Source organism: Enhydra lutris, unplaced genomic scaffold (genome assembly GCF_002288905.1).
Source record: "Enhydra lutris kenyoni isolate GAN:26980312 unplaced genomic scaffold, ASM228890v2 scaffoldscaffold4, whole genome shotgun sequence".
Classification (NCBI taxonomy): Eukaryota; Metazoa; Chordata; class Mammalia; order Carnivora; family Mustelidae; genus Enhydra; species Enhydra lutris.
Window position 1 is genome coordinate 28,706,738 of NW_019154088.1, and position 16,768 is coordinate 28,723,505.

The 16,768-nt window shown below is 37.2% G+C and overlaps 1 protein-coding gene across 2 annotated transcripts in view; it reads right to left on the reverse strand.

Moving 5' to 3' along the window:
• The window catches only part of LOC111161440 (protein kinase D1), a 347,754-nt gene that overhangs the window by 59,249 nt on the left and 271,737 nt on the right, over window positions 1-16,768 (reverse strand). For both annotated transcript variants that reach the window (XM_022525099.1, XM_022525090.1), the window contains 4 exons: window positions 12,277-12,487; window positions 12,039-12,116; window positions 9,682-9,886; window positions 8,117-8,240 (listed from right to left, as the gene is read on the reverse strand). In XM_022525099.1, coding sequence (XP_022380807.1) covers window positions 8,117-8,240; window positions 9,682-9,886; window positions 12,039-12,116; window positions 12,277-12,487 — 618 coding nt within the window. The remainder of the gene's footprint in view (window positions 1-8,116; window positions 8,241-9,681; window positions 9,887-12,038; window positions 12,117-12,276; window positions 12,488-16,768) is intronic.

Sequence of the window (16,768 nt, forward strand, 5' to 3'; positions counted from 1 at the left end):
ATGGTGAGATTCACACAGTTGCATGTGTGCTTGGCACAGAAAAACAACTCAAAAATTCTGTAATTTATAGTGTCAGAAATTAAGACTTCAACAGCACTTAAAATTTAATAGCAATTTAAGGTTTTAATAGCATTAATAAAGAATGCCCTCCTGGCATTCATGACATTTTAAAATTAAAATCAGCTAGCATCACAACCAGAAATATGTATCATTACCTTTCTTATAGTTCCAAATACATTACTTAATTTCAATGTGGCCTATTTTCTAAATTAAAAAGTAAAGCTTTAAAATCTTGAGTTGGGCTGCATGCATGGTGACTTATGTGGGAACTGATTTACTGCTGGAACGAGCTTGTGTTGTCTAATTTTACTAGACAACACACTCTCTGGGAATGGAAGAATGGGAAAGGCTTTGGAAATTTTGTTTGCAGAATTATAGTCTAGGTTTCTGGAGTACACACAAACACACACACACACAGACACGGGAATGTGCTTTCCCTTATGAGGATGCAAATCTTAGAAGCTAAGACGAAGAAAAGAAGACTGGGTTATTATTTGATAACTCTGTAAGTGCTTATATTTATCCATTCTTCAATCAAAATGCAAAACAAGGCCTTCACTGATATACAACAAACTGTAAAACAAACAAAAGTCTAAGAAATGAGGCAATGCCCTGTAATACACATTCACCATTGTTTATGTAAATGTTAAAGAACCAACTTTTCTGTAATCCTGCCAATCATCCCTTTAAAACCGCTTCTCATGATGTGAACACAAACCAAATATTCCTAAGGATTTTCAGAATCAGTGATACATTTTCCCTTAATAATTAATATTCAGTTACCACTTTAAGCCAAAAAAAGTAATTTCAATTGTGTGAAGTTTTATTTGAAGGTATGTGCACCAGAAAGCCATAATTACACTGTTTTGTTTTGTTTGTTGTATCAAGTTACAGAGTAGGCAAAATTTAGAAATTGGTAATGTTAAAAAAAAAAAACAGATCCTTAACAAAATCTCACTGATCTAAATCCAACTAGCTTAGTCTTTAAAATAACTTCAACATGAAATTAGACTTAGCGGTGAGTCAAAGAACCAGGCTTTTGTGCCTGCTGACACACTGTCATACAAAACAAAGAGAAACAGTCTTGTCTCATTTCTTCCTTAACTTACTTCATTTTATCTTTTTATTTATTTGTATAATTATCATGTGCACAGTCCTTTAAGATCTTCCTTTTTTCTCTCTTTTTTGTTTTTTTTTTTAAAAGTAGGCTCCATGCCCAGATGGGGCCAAACGCAGGGCTTGAACTCATGAAACTGAGATCAAGAGTCAGATGCTTAACGACAGAGCCTCCAGATCTGCCCCATAAGATCTTTCTTTAAAGTAAACTCTGATAAAGGGAAAAGTCTTCTTTACTAATCAACACTAGTGGAGGTTTTACTGGGTAACTAAATGCTGCTTCAATTATCTTCCACTGTTACTTGCTGTTCCAGCTTGCCACCATGGATTGGGTGAACCTGAGCAACCTGAAGAATGATTGTTTTTTATGGGAATAGTGAGGAAAGTGGAAACGCTCTGGAAAGGGAACAGCTACATTGTGTTTCATTCTGCTTCATTATTATGTTCCGAGCAAAAACTGGCTCAAAACTCACAGAGCAGATCTCAAATTCCCTTCTCTATAATTATGGCAAGCACATGCAGGAGAGAATGTACTTCTAAAAATTTCTACATTTCTACATTAGCCAGTGGTATTATGAATTGTTCCCTTCCTGTGAAGAGTTTAGATCAAGTTACAGGTGCACAACTTTTGGGAGATTTGACACAACTGTGAAGTATGGTATTGGGATGCCTGTGTATAAACAATGTGATTTGGCAAATTGTACCTGATGCAAAGTGTAAAGATTTCTTCTCTGTTCTCAGTGTAAGATGTATCACATCACAGACCAGAGAGAATATGAGAACAGAAAAATTATGAAAGCTGATTTTTAAAGCCAGGATTAGAGATGAAATAAAGATTGCAGAGATTAATTTTTAAGTCTATAGCGTTGTAAAGTATCTGTAGTATTCTTATGCTAACAGTATTCGTTTGCAATTACAGCCAAAATTAAAACTACATGCACTGAACACCTACTCACATAGATAACATACCCCACTTCTCTACAGACTGAACTTGTTTTTTAACCTGGTATGCTAAATTAATGACTCAGCAAGTTTGGAACCTTCCCAGGAAATGATTGCTTAGATTACATTATGGAAACTCCAACTGCCAGCCCGTCTTTAACATTTAACAGGACTCTGAAACCATTTCCCAACAAGGTATATTCCACTTCGCAGTTGAAAATGAATTCTCTGCATTAGTAAAGCTAGAAAACAGAGGGGGAAGAGTTGCCTTTCCATGTCGTTTGCTGATTGCCAATGATGTAAAAATTAGACATAAGATTTTGGAAGATAAACCTCACTTTACAAAATGCCTGGTTCAAATGAAAATTTCTGCAGTGTTAATATATTTATATTAACTAAAATTCACTTCAAAGCCTCATATTGGGAATAGATTTGGGGTGACATAAACACCCCTTGACTTAAAGAGAACAGAAAAGTAGAGAATGCTTTAGCATACATGGTGACATCCTTTTTGGACTTGTCTCAATCATTAGGCAATAGATCCTAATAGATCTTAGGAGAAGGACAGTGTCTTAATCATATTTGTCCTCTGTTAATGGAAGAAGTGCCCAGTACATGATAAACAAAAACACTGCTTGAACTGAATGGAAATAATGTTTTCAAGAAGTAACTGCATGGAAATAATAGATGTGACATTTCAATAGAGAAATTCAAATACACACTATCATATAAGACTCTTTTTAAAAAAAAGTTTTTTTTTGTTTTTTTTTTTTTAATTTGAGAGAGAGAGAGAGAGAGAGAAAGAAAGAACGGGGGACAGGCAGAGAGAGAGAGGGGGAGAGGGAGAAGCAGGCTCCCCACTGAGCCAGGGAGCCCAATGTGGGGCTCGATCCTAGGACCCTTAGATTATAACCTAAGCCAGAGACAGATGCTTTAACTGACTGAGCCACCCAGGCACCCCAGGCCTCTTTTTAAATGTAGTATTATATGGGTTGTAACTTTGACGTATTTGCTTTACAGGATTTCAATTTTAAGAGAATACAATTGGCTAAGGAATGTTTTTCATTGCAACTGCTCTCTGTACTTATCTGCCTGTTCCTCACTCCTACTTGCATATCCAACACAAATACAAAATCTGTCAGAACTCTTCTGCTCTAGAAAGAGAAGGACAGTAAATTCAAATACTTGTAGGTTGCAATAGAGAATTTTATCAGTATCAGTATCAGGGATGCAATAGGGAGTAGTGGAGACTCTGGAAAATTGGAGGAAGGTTCAGAATAAAAGGAATGGCCACTGTTCATACACTGCTGATAGCTGCCATGTGAGCATGTGGCCTAGTGTTGTCAGGCCTCTCAGTTTTTCAAAACAAAACAAAAAAAATCTAGTTGTTTTATGAAATAACTCTATTTCTAAATGTTGGCAACCCTGGAAAAATTTCACTGTGCCTGTCAATTCACTTGGGGAATAAACCTGGTCCATGGAGATTCCCAGATCTGTGAACTGGATAATGACATAAAACACTTTCTTTAAACTTTATATGTGCCAAGCTCTTTTCATAGCACTTCAAATTTACTAATTTATTTAAACTTCATGCCCACTAGTGTTATGACCCCATTTTTTACAAATAAGAAAACTGAATCTCAGGGAGGTCACATCATCTGGCCCAAATCACACAGCCTGTTGGTAGCGGAACTCTGAATTCAGGTGGTCCTATGCCAGGTAATAACAGTGATTCCTCTTCCTTAGCCCCTCCCAGCTCTCACATCCCCTGGTTTTAATGCCAATGTGAAAGCGGAAAGTATTTTCTTCCCTTCACTTAAGTCATGATGGAAGAATTCTTGGGGGGAGGGGAAGAGTGAGAATAATTAAGTAATAACAGGTTCTACACATGCCAAAATGCAGTGTGAAAATATTGTGAATCTCTTAACCTTGACCTAGAGGAGAGACTTTCAACCAGCTTGTCTGTGCTCAGAGGAGAGCATCTGAGTCACGCATGTTTTCTTGAACAGAATGACTAGATGAATAAACAGCTTCTATTATATGAGCATCACTCAGTTGTCTGCCTACTTTCCTACTCAGGTGCTGTTATACTTAAAAGATATGAGCACAGCTGTGTGAAAACATCCAACCAAACATTAATCCTTTATTTCAAAAGTTTTAAGATCTAGCATTTTGGACTATCATTCAAAGAACTGTGCGGAATAGCGCCTTATGATAGTTCTCTTCTCCTGCCAACATGATTGATCTGTTTAATTGAACAAGTGTTTCCTGGGGCAAATCTTTTTTTTTTTTTTAAAGATGTTATTTATTTATTTGACAGAGAGAGATTACAAGTAGGCAGAGAGACAGGCAGAGAGAGAGAGGGAAGCAGGTTCCCTGCTGAGAAGAGAGCCTGATGCGGGACTCAATCCCAGGACCCTGAGATCATGACCTGAACTGAAGGCAGCGGTTTAACCCACTGAGCCACCCAGGCGTCCTGGGGCAAATCTTACCTGAAAGCCGAATTCAGATGCTGCAGGACAGAGAAAGACCAGTAAATAAGTCTCTGTGCCCGATAACCTTAAATCCAGTAGAATTCTGGATACAAGATAACTTACTATCAACAATCACAATATGTGCTCTTCCCTTCTCTCTGCATACCGGGTTCTGCTTTATTCTTCAGATTTCAGCTCACATGTCACTTTCTCCAAGAGATCTCCAGACCACCCAGCCCACTGTTCACTCCGCATTCACACTCTATTACTCTCTGGCACGCCATCCTGTCTCCTTCAGATTTATTACTGCAGCCTACGACTGTCTTATTCACCCACTTGGATATTGGATTTTTGCCGTTTCCTTTCAATATAATGTAAGAGCCATGAGGAGAGCATCTTGATGGTTTTGTTCATCACTGTATCACCAACTTCTGAAATGCCATCTTGCATAGATTAAGTGCCCATATATATGAAGGTTCGAAGAAAAGAGAAACCACCCCCATGGTGGAGGCAAAGGCAGTCATTCAGGAAAGAGGCTTCCCGAAGAATAAGTATTTCGTGTCGACCCTGACGTAACTCCTGCCATGAATGACTATGTTGAGACAACTTGGAGATTTCTTTTACATACTCTGATACCTCCTTAGTCTCTCTTTGAAATGATTATCTAACCTTACCCCTAGTTGCTGCCAGTAAAACATCACCGGGAAGGTGCAGTCTGAGGCTGACCACTTTCTTTCTTTCTTTTTCTTTTTTTTTTTTTTTTTTTTTAAAGATTCTATTTATTTATTTGACAGAGACAGAGAGCACAAGTAGGCAGAGAGAGAGGGGGAAGCAGGATACCCGCTGAATAGGGAGCCTGATGCGGGGCTCGATCCCAGGACCCCAAGATCATGACCTGAGCCGAAGGCAGAGGCTTAACCCACTGAGCCACCCAGGCACCCCTGAGGCCGACCACTTTCTGAAGCAAAAAGAAACGATCAACTTCTCTCAACACCATTTAGATGAGCACACTACATCTCACACAAGGAGTGAGGGAATTTCCCGCACAGACCAGTTGTTGGGTAAACGATACACATCTGAAGACCGCTGGGCAATGGAATTCATAGAGGAACAATCATGTTTCCATGCCCTGTACTTCACTGAGTACAGGGAGGTTAGGGTGTTTGGAGACTTGATTGTTCAGTGCTGTTCTGCTACAGTTCTGATTCTACATCCCTTGAACTGCCTGCCAAGCGTGCCAAATAAATGAGTTTGCCTCCTCACTCAGCTGGATATCCTAAATATATATAGCATAAATAAAAGCTAATCAACACCTTTTCATAACAGTGAAAAGAGTTGCTATATGGCAGGGAAAAAAAAAGTGTGCCCTTGCTTAGTGGTGACCGAAGCCATATTTTACAGTGGAGAATGCATTTCTTAATGTTGGTGACAATTTGTGAAAGCTTTCATGGTAATAACATATATATGTATAATCTTGTATTAAAAATACAAGGTGGTCTGGATTTCCTGAGTGCTAAAATAATCGTGAAAGTTACATTAACTTTTTTATCGCATCACTCTATTTTGGGTAAACAGAAATGAAGGGTAAAGGAACCTTACTATCTGCTTAAGCAATCCACCCTTTGCAGGGAAAGCACCAGAACTGTTCAAGAATTGTTGCAAATTACATGCACTATTCTTTCAAAATGTCAGTTACCAACATCCTACAAATCGTGGGCTCTTGGAGGAAAGGGGAAACATAACAGAAGATAACCTCTCTTTTTACTTGAAGGCAATGTTACCTTAATGCCAGGCACTCTAAATTTACACAATAAAAAAGGAGCACTTTCACTGAGGAAGAAAATAATTTTGCACGTCAACAGTTTCTTCTCTGGGGCTTCAAATGTCAGAGTTGGTCTACACATAGAAAGTAGAGTAGAAGGTAAATAGATTATGTGGAAAAATCAAGAATAGTGATGTCAGAAACATCCATTCCCATAGCATCTGATCCTGCCTAAGTTGACAGGGGCCTGGTCTGGGTTTATGAACTCACAGGAAAGCTGAATGATCTGGAAAGAGGCTGTCACACTGACTACTGCCTTAGAGACACCAAGGAAAAGCTGGAAAAGCATGCCATAAACACAGTTCAAGGCTATAAAGGTTAGCCTCTCCCTTCAAAAATAAGTGTAACGTAAGGGCTCATAAGGATAATTTTATAGTGTTTTATAGACTCTTAACATATAACAGTGAATGGTAAACACAGCTGTGTGTGTGTGTGTGTGTGTGTGTATGCACACTTGTGCTTCTGAAATGTGGTAGAACCAAAAGCTAGATTTTAATATAACTCGTTTAAAAAACAGAGAAAAAGATGAGACTTTTCCCCATCAATTTTGAGTTTAAAAAATACAAGAAAGCACAACCTCAATACAATTATACCACTCAGTAGTATTTTCAATGCCCAGCTACAGAAAAATAGTTAGCACCCAAAACACTGGGCTATTTGGAGAAAGAGTATATTAGTTCCTAACTTCTGGACATTGTTTCATCTTGCATTTCACTATATTTATTATCAAAATGGCAATATTTTCACTCTTCTTGAGAAGGAAGAGAGGAATTCATCTGATCAAATAGAACCAAATAGTAGAAAACCATGTCTAATGATTGAAGTAAAATCACGTATCTAAGTATTTCTGAGAACACAGATAAATACGTTAGAATTTGAATTATTTCTCAAGTTTCTGGAAGTCTAATTCATAACACCAATTCTAATCTTCCACTTTCCTCACACTTCATTATTATTTCTCTTAGACAAAACTTTAGTTCTTCTTTTTGAGTAGAAACATTCATGAAGACATAAGCTCTCAAAGTTAACTATCTTTGAGTAATCTATCTTTCTCTTTCCTTCCTTCCTTCCTTCCTTCTTTTCTTTCCTTCCTTCATTCTTTCTTTCTTTTCTTCCTTCTTTCCTTCCTTCCTTCTCTTTCTTTCTTTCCTTCCTTCTTTCCTTCCTTCCTTCTCTCCCTTTCTTTCTTTCTTTCTCCATAGTAGTCAGCTAAGAACCCACTAGGACCTCTGTAGTTGTGACTGTCACAGAAAACATCCACAAAATACCAGCTAGATCAGGGGATGGGGAGAAAACACACACACACACACACACACACACACACACACACACACACACACACATTTTTTTTTTTTTTTTAATTCTGAATCACAAAGGAGCATTCTGAAAGCACATGCTGTCATTTCCAGGACTGCTATAAAATGACAGGCAGACATTCAAGTTGTTTGGAGATCATCTCAAGTAACAGAGGTGAATGACTTTGTTTCTCTGAGATTGCTGTCTACAATTTCTTCTAACTCAGTTGCTTGCTCAACTACATCGACACCTAGAGACTGTTAATGTGTTCTACCTGATCCTCCGCCATGCCCAAACAGAGCTTTGCTCCCGGTAACTCAAGTCTCCCGCGGTCTTGACAAGGCATTAGCAATTCTTCTAATGAAAGCTAGGGAGCCACAAGTCAGCTGTGGGCTGTAGATCTTACCAGGGTGTCCTTGCTGGTGTAGTGGACCATCCACCCTTCTTTCAATACTGTGCTGCTTTTCCTCTTCGTGTGTTTGACAGACTGCACGACTCTCATGAGCGGGATATTGTTGCTTGTTGATGGACTTGAAAAGTCAAAATATTTTGGGAGAGAAATGTTTTTAGATACAGATCCTTTGCTGCATAAAACCTTTTTTCAGCTATTTCAGAGTGAAAGTCAAAAAACATTCAGATCCCATTTTTGGTGAAATGCATTGTCAGAACACCATGGTTCAGAATCTGGATTACTCTAAGTGACAGGCACTTCACATGTACTCCTTAAAAATCCCAAGGGAGGATAATAATCACCTTAGTTTTTAGGTTGAACCACATGGTGTTCAGTTTGCAGGGAAACACCAGATAAATTACCGTCTTAGTGTACTGAGACCACAGTATTCGGAATACACATAAAAAGTTTATTTGCTTATTATCACAGACTACAGGCAAAATATTAATCATGTGCATAATATCACAGAACATGAATTTGAGTCTGGATAGTTTCATAAAAAGTAGAATCTGCTATTTAAACTCTCTTAAATAACTATTGTTCATAGAATTATGCTGATCCTTTATCTCTTTGCCTTTCCCTTCTGTCTCTTCCTATTTTCTTCCCTAACCACTGTGCATATATGCAAGCGCCTTCTCCAATATTCCCCCACTTGGAAACTACAGAAATGTACACCTTCAAGAGACAGTTCTGTCATAAGACTAATATTTTCCAGTATATTTCTTATGCTATTAAATGGAAAAACTCCAACTACTTTATTGCTCTATCCATGAACAATTTCAGTTTGCCAATAAATATGGCATTTGTAAAATGGACACCAAAGTCTGAATACATTTTATAACATAAATCAGAGGCTGGGAAACTTTTTCTGCAAAGGACCAGGTGTAAACATTTTTAAGTTCTGCAGAAGACTTAACTCTGCCACTGAGGTGCACAAGCAGCCACAGACAATATGAATGGTCATGCCTATGTTTCAATAAACTTTATTACAAAGCAGGCAGCAGCCTCATTGGCCATAGTGTACTGATCCCTCATATCAAAAATGGGGTTCATCTAGTAATCAAGAAGGATAGATGATTAAATCCCAAGTATAAAATTTCACATACTTCTGAAATAAAATACAGAACAGTAAGATGTAGACATATGTGATATTTGTATAAGGGGCCAACTATAAGATAGATAGTGTCCACTGAGGTTGGCCCCTGATCTTTGCAGGTCCACACAATGAGCTATGACTGATCATTAATTTAGCAGTAAACCTGTGGCTGGCAGATATGAGTAACTTTCACATGCAAAAGAAAAGAAATCACAGAAAGAGGCAGCTAGGAAAGGATGCAAACCTATACCTCTCTAGGGCCATCCAGACCTCCTAACTCCACTGGCTTTCCTCTACAGTTCACAGCGCATTCATAAACAAATCAAGCACACACTTTAAATTTCTTCTCCAACAGATAAAAATAGCAAAGACTCTTAAAGAGGAAATTCCCCTGCTGGAGTGAGACCAGGAGTGCAGCTCCCACCTGATGGTTCTGTTGGAGTCCTCTGGGTCTGGGTCTGGGTCCTGCATTTCCCCACTGTCATTCTGGCACTCTGCCATCACCACCTCAGCATCTTGAACCATTGCCTCTTCCATGTCATCCATGAGCCCACTGTTCCTTTCACTGTCATTGTCATCACTCCCTTCTTCCATGACCACATCAGACTCTGCCCCAGGGCTAAGCAAATCTAAAAAATTGTTTTGCATCCATGAAGATAAGCCTGGAATCCTAGAGTCAGGGCTTAAGAGGGTTAGGCAATCCTACAACATATCAATTGGAAGCCCTAAAAAATACTTATTTCAAGAATTTATCTTTCCTTTTTAAAAAAATTTTAGTTCATAAATATCTGAAGTTATCAGAGGATGAACAGATAATTTTACAACCAGATGTTTCTTTTTCATGCCCCTAAGCCTAAAAACATGAAAAGACATGGATAGCCATGGCAGGAAGCCAAGTGCAGGATAGAAGCAAAGTTCTAGGAAGCAAAGTGATATCAGGAATGAGTGAGGAGGAAACTGGTCTATTTCAGTAGCATAGCCTTGGTGGGAAAAAAGGGATACATGGGAAGATGAGAGAAACTTTCACATGCAAGAAAAGTCGGGGTCATTGATTCTTGCTATTCCAGTAACTTTTTAAGTCATGGATTCCAATATATCAAATTGGTCACATAAGCAGCAATTTTTAAATACTTAAGATATTTGATATGTTAAGTAATATTGAATCTGTCATCAAGCATTTGGTGGTAATGCAATCAATTATAATTGCTGTTGGCCCTTGAACAACATGGATTTGAACCATGTGGGTCCACTTATACAAATATTTTTTTTCGATCAATACAGTACTGTAAGTGTATATTTTCTTACTTACGATTTAAATAACTCTTTTCTCTAGCTTACTTTATTGTCAGAATATATTATAGAATACATGTAAATACAAAATGTGTGTTAATCTTCTATGTCACTAATAGGCTTCTGGTCAATAGTCGGCTGTTAACAGTCAAGTTTTTGGGGCCCCAAAAGCTAACAGTCAGATTTTCAGCTGCCTGGAGGGGAGGCGCTGGGTAGCTAACCCCAAGCCCCAAGTTGTTCAAGTGTTGACTGTACTTACTAATGCAGAGTCCTTATTTTAAAACTGGAAAATGGATCAGGGACCTCAGCCTGCTAAGTCTGAGAAATTCACATTTTTACCAGATTTTTCTAACTGTGTGGGAAAATGCAATTTCAAAGTAATCAACAATATAAAAAACTGCACTATTTCCCCTTAGTTCCAGTTATCAAGAACATACTGACATTTCCTGGGCCTGAACAAAGTCAATTCCACATGCCACAGAAAGTAGGAAAACTGCCAAGCTTTCCATTTTGGCAGCTAATCCATGAATCTCCAAGGCAGGAACTGGTAAAGAAATGCTTTCCTTGAGAGATTTCCCCTCTTCTTCTAGGTACATATTTCTTCTAGAGAAGAAAGTTCTAGAGTAAAGATAACCCTTTATTCTTCATAGTTTTAGCAATAAAAATATTTGTTTCTCTGGCCTTCTGTCCACCATTTTTTTTTCCCTCAGAGGAATCACAAAACTGGTATTAAACTGAAGGTATAAAGCAGTCTACCATCTCTAGAAAAAGTTAGCCTGGGGTACTAAATCAAATATTTTGCTAAAGACTCTATTAGGAATACTACTTGGGAAGAAAACATCAGTTGTTCCTTTAGGACATTGTATTTTTCTTAGGAGTCCTTCAGTGTTAATTTTTACAGTTTAGAGTTTTCCCAAAAGAATATTCCCAACTATAAAAAACAATATATATTTTTAATTGAATTAAAGTTCTTTTTATTATTATTGAAGATTCAAATTAATAAGCATACATATAATGGAATTAACTGGGTAGAAGAAGGAAGTGGGTGATTATTTCTTGATGGGTCAGTCTCTTATTCTTCCCTCCCTTGACAGGAAAGATAAATTAATCTTTATCCCAGTGCTTGGAATGAGAAGGATGGAGAAAAGAGACCGAGAGCTATAACTTGCAGGCATTCCAACATTTTCTACACTTCTGAACAAACTAGGAAAGGAGTATTAAGAAGAAAGCTGAGAAAGAAATTCTGGACATCTAAGTCTTCACTACTGGCTGTGCACTGCATAAAAATCAAGCAAAGCTCTTTGGTTTCTATCAAAACTCAATGACGAGCTCTTTTCTAATGTAAAATAGGAAAAAACTGAGCCCATAATTTACTTTGGGCCGGGTCACATGTATATGAACAGGAAAAAAAAAAAAAATCACACCAAGTCATTATGGACACACTCTTGAACAGGGGAGAAGCACAGATGTGACGGTTGATCTTTCGCTTACCTCCATTAATGGTCACTTCACCAAGGCAGTTGTTGGGCACTTTGGAGGCACAACGTTTGTGACAGTTGAATCTGCAATCTGATCGTAATGATGTAGAAGGAAACAAAAACCAAGCACTTGTCAGAAGGAGAAGTTGTGGACTAAGTAAAAGAACAGTGACTTCAAATGGATGAGGACTACTTTCTAGATCAACGTGTGGCTGGCGACAAATGTCCAGGGGGGACAAAATCCTCCTCACCTTTGCACTGGAGGCCCTGCCGAAAGAGGCCCCTGAGCAGCTTCTTGCAGTACTGGCACACGGTGGGCCGGGTGTATGAGTGAATGACGAACGTGTGTGGCACTTTCACCTTAGACATCAAAATCTTGTCGAGCTGAATTGGTCGTCCAATGTATGACTGAGAATTCGACCTCTTCTCCCGACCAATAAAGGACTCAGATGGTGACTTTTGCTATGTTTGTAATACAATAAAGGATAATAAGATGTAAGAGGTGACTTGATTTATACATACATATAAACATACAGATATATATATATATATATATATGTTTATTTTTTTAATTGTTTTGTTTTACTGCTTAGTGGTGGGGTCCATAAGGAAATAAGAGAAATAAACTAAAGCCGTGTTTCTGTTATTTAATATAATTTAATACCCCTTCTATTTCTCATCTGACTTACCTTATTTTTATAGTCTAAAAAGAAGAGAATTAGAGCTCAGAATATTTGAACCTGATTTCCAGGACTTTCAAATTTGGGGCTTTTAAAAAGTAACAATTAGATGTAATATAGAAGTATAAAGTTGAAAACAAACACACAATGGTCCTTTACCCCACTGCACATGTTATTTCATTGATGTTTTCTGAGGTATGACATGCAGATGGTTAAAAAAAGGCAAGGAAGGGGTGCCTGGGTGGCTCAGTGGGTTAAGCCTCTGCCTTCAGCTCAGTGGGTTAAGCCTCTGCCTTCGGCTCAGGTTATGATCTCAGGGTCCTGGGATCGAGCCCCGCATCGGGCTCTCAGCTTGGCAGGGAGCCTGCTTCCTCCTCTCTCTCTCTCTGCCTGCCTCTCCGCCTACTTGTGATCTCTCTCTGTCAAATAAATAAATAAAATCTTTAAAAAAAAAATACAGCAAAGGCAATTATGAATTAAATGATCAAGCCAAATTAAAAAAAAAAAGGCAAGGAATTCTGCATACGACATCATTAGAAAAGTGCTTACAGTTCCTCTGAAGTTCCTCAAAGAAAAAATAAATGTGGTTTGGTATTATTCCTCAACAAAAGAAAGTTAAGGGTTGAAATTATACTATCATTTTATAATTAAAAACGAAGCAACTAGTGGACTATACAAGACACACAAATATGGGTGTTTGGTTATAATTACACATCTGTGCACTCTTGTGTTTCATTTTAAAATTATTTAATCAGCCCAGTACATAGGTTTTTTTTTTTTTCTTTTTTTTACTTAAATGAATTAAAATTAACTGTGTTTCTATGTTTTTGGGCAATTTCATGTAGCTCTTGATATCATGGAAATGTACTTAAGAATTATCAGAATAAAAGAGAAACTGAGTTAACTTTTTAATAGTTATAAGACTTACAGATCTCATTTATTAAACTCCTACCCTCAGCTATCATTGTGCGAGGCACCTTACAAGATAGGCTTTATTATCTAAAGTCAAAGTATCTAAGCCCATAAAATTTAAATATATTCTTTTGAGTTAAATGCCAGAACATGAACTTCCATTTGTTTGCCTCCAGAGCCCTTATATTATTACCTTACTCAGCTTCTGATTTGGAATGGTTACTAACAAGATGAGAAAAAAATCATATGTATGTAAAATTTTCACCCACTTCAATGCCTATCAGCACCAAAAGGTAGCACCATTTGTTACCAAATGGGGGTATTTTGATTTGCAGATTTACTAGCTGCAATAAAAAGAAATTTGAGATGAAGTTCTACATAGGGTTAATTTATAATTACAATCCTATAAAAGAAAACTACAAAGGATAATTACTCTGGAAAGGTTCAACTCTTACAGAGAAGTTTAAGGAGCTTATAATGATAGGCCAAAGGTTTGCCAGACCAGAATCATGAACACGAATATACCGAATAAATATCTTCAATGGAAGTGAAAAATAATTAAATCCACAGGGTTAGGTCTCAGTTTTATGCGTCCTTCTTTAGTAACTGTAGTTAACGGGCCAGTTTTAAGTATAGACTAAAATGAAAATTGATATTTTTCCATAGTTGGAAAGTTTCAACACTCGAATAAAAGTTGATCTGATATCACATTTTAAAATGTTCTCAGATTTGGAAAATCCTATGAAAAGTTGACCAAATCACTCTTCAACTATTTTCCTTAATTTAAGACACCTAATTCTAGGCTATGGTAACAGAACCCATTTCACAAAGGACTATTTACTGTGGAGCAAAGTCACTCAGAAAAGCAAGAGGCAATCTGATAAATTGAAATGTCTTCTTCTTAGCCAACACGGTAACATTCATATAAACACTGCCTTAAACTACAAGTCATTTCCTTTATCACCTTCAAGGCAGGATTGCATCCGGAATTTTAAAATGTTATGTGAGTTTATAGAAGAGAAGTTAGCTGTCACTGTAGCCCAGAGACTATATTATACACACATTCAGGCAATGGTGAGATTCACACAGTTGCATGTGTGCTTGGCACAGAAAAACAACTCAAAAATTCTGTAATTTATAGTGTCAGAAATTAAGACTTCAACAGCACTTAAAATTTAATAGCAATTTAAGGTTTTAATAGCATTAATAAAGAATGCCCTCCTGGCATTCATGACATTTTAAAATTAAAATCAGCTAGCATCACAACCAGAAATATGTATCATTACCTTTCTTATAGTTCCAAATACATTACTTAATTTCAATGTGGCCTATTTTCTAAATTAAAAAGTAAAGCTTTAAAATCTTGAGTTGGGCTGCATGCATGGTGACTTATGTGGGAACTGATTTACTGCTGGAACGAGCTTGTGTTGTCTAATTTTACTAGACAACACACTCTCTGGGAATGGAAGAATGGGAAAGGCTTTGGAAATTTTGTTTGCAGAATTATAGTCTAGGTTTCTGGAGTACACACAAACACACACACACACAGACACGGGAATGTGCTTTCCCTTATGAGGATGCAAATCTTAGAAGCTAAGACGAAGAAAAGAAGACTGGGTTATTATTTGATAACTCTGTAAGTGCTTATATTTATCCATTCTTCAATCAAAATGCAAAACAAGGCCTTCACTGATATACAACAAACTGTAAAACAAACAAAAGTCTAAGAAATGAGGCAATGCCCTGTAATACACATTCACCATTGTTTATGTAAATGTTAAAGAACCAACTTTTCTGTAATCCTGCCAATCATCCCTTTAAAACCGCTTCTCATGATGTGAACACAAACCAAATATTCCTAAGGATTTTCAGAATCAGTGATACATTTTCCCTTAATAATTAATATTCAGTTACCACTTTAAGCCAAAAAAAGTAATTTCAATTGTGTGAAGTTTTATTTGAAGGTATGTGCACCAGAAAGCCATAATTACACTGTTTTGTTTTGTTTGTTGTATCAAGTTACAGAGTAGGCAAAATTTAGAAATTGGTAATGTTAAAAAAAAAAAACAGATCCTTAACAAAATCTCACTGATCTAAATCCAACTAGCTTAGTCTTTAAAATAACTTCAACATGAAATTAGACTTAGCGGTGAGTCAAAGAACCAGGCTTTTGTGCCTGCTGACACACTGTCATACAAAACAAAGAGAAACAGTCTTGTCTCATTTCTTCCTTAACTTACTTCATTTTATCTTTTTATTTATTTGTATAATTATCATGTGCACAGTCCTTTAAGATCTTCCTTTTTTCTCTCTTTTTTGTTTTTTTTTTTAAAAGTAGGCTCCATGCCCAGATGGGGCCAAACGCAGGGCTTGAACTCATGAAACTGAGATCAAGAGTCAGATGCTTAACGACAGAGCCTCCAGATCTGCCCCATAAGATCTTTCTTTAAAGTAAACTCTGATAAAGGGAAAAGTCTTCTTTACTAATCAACACTAGTGGAGGTTTTACTGGGTAACTAAATGCTGCTTCAATTATCTTCCACTGTTACTTGCTGTTCCAGCTTGCCACCATGGATTGGGTGAACCTGAGCAACCTGAAGAATGATTGTTTTTTATGGGAATAGTGAGGAAAGTGGAAACGCTCTGGAAAGGGAACAGCTACATTGTGTTTCATTCTGCTTCATTATTATGTTCCGAGCAAAAACTGGCTCAAAACTCACAGAGCAGATCTCAAATTCCCTTCTCTATAATTATGGCAAGCACATGCAGGAGAGAATGTACTTCTAAAAATTTCTACATTTCTACATTAGCCAGTGGTATTATGAATTGTTCCCTTCCTGTGAAGAGTTTAGATCAAGTTACAGGTGCACAACTTTTGGGAGATTTGACACAACTGTGAAGTATGGTATTGGGATGCCTGTGTATAAACAATGTGATTTGGCAAATTGTACCTGATGCAAAGTGTAAAGATTTCTTCTCTGTTCTCAGTGTAAGATGTATCACATCACAGACCAGAGAGAATATGAGAACAGAAAAATTATGAAAGCTGATTTTTAAAGCCAGGATTAGAGATGAAATAAAGATTGCAGAGATTAATTTTTAAGTCTATAGCGTTGTAAAGTATCTGTAGTATTCTTATGCTAACAGTATT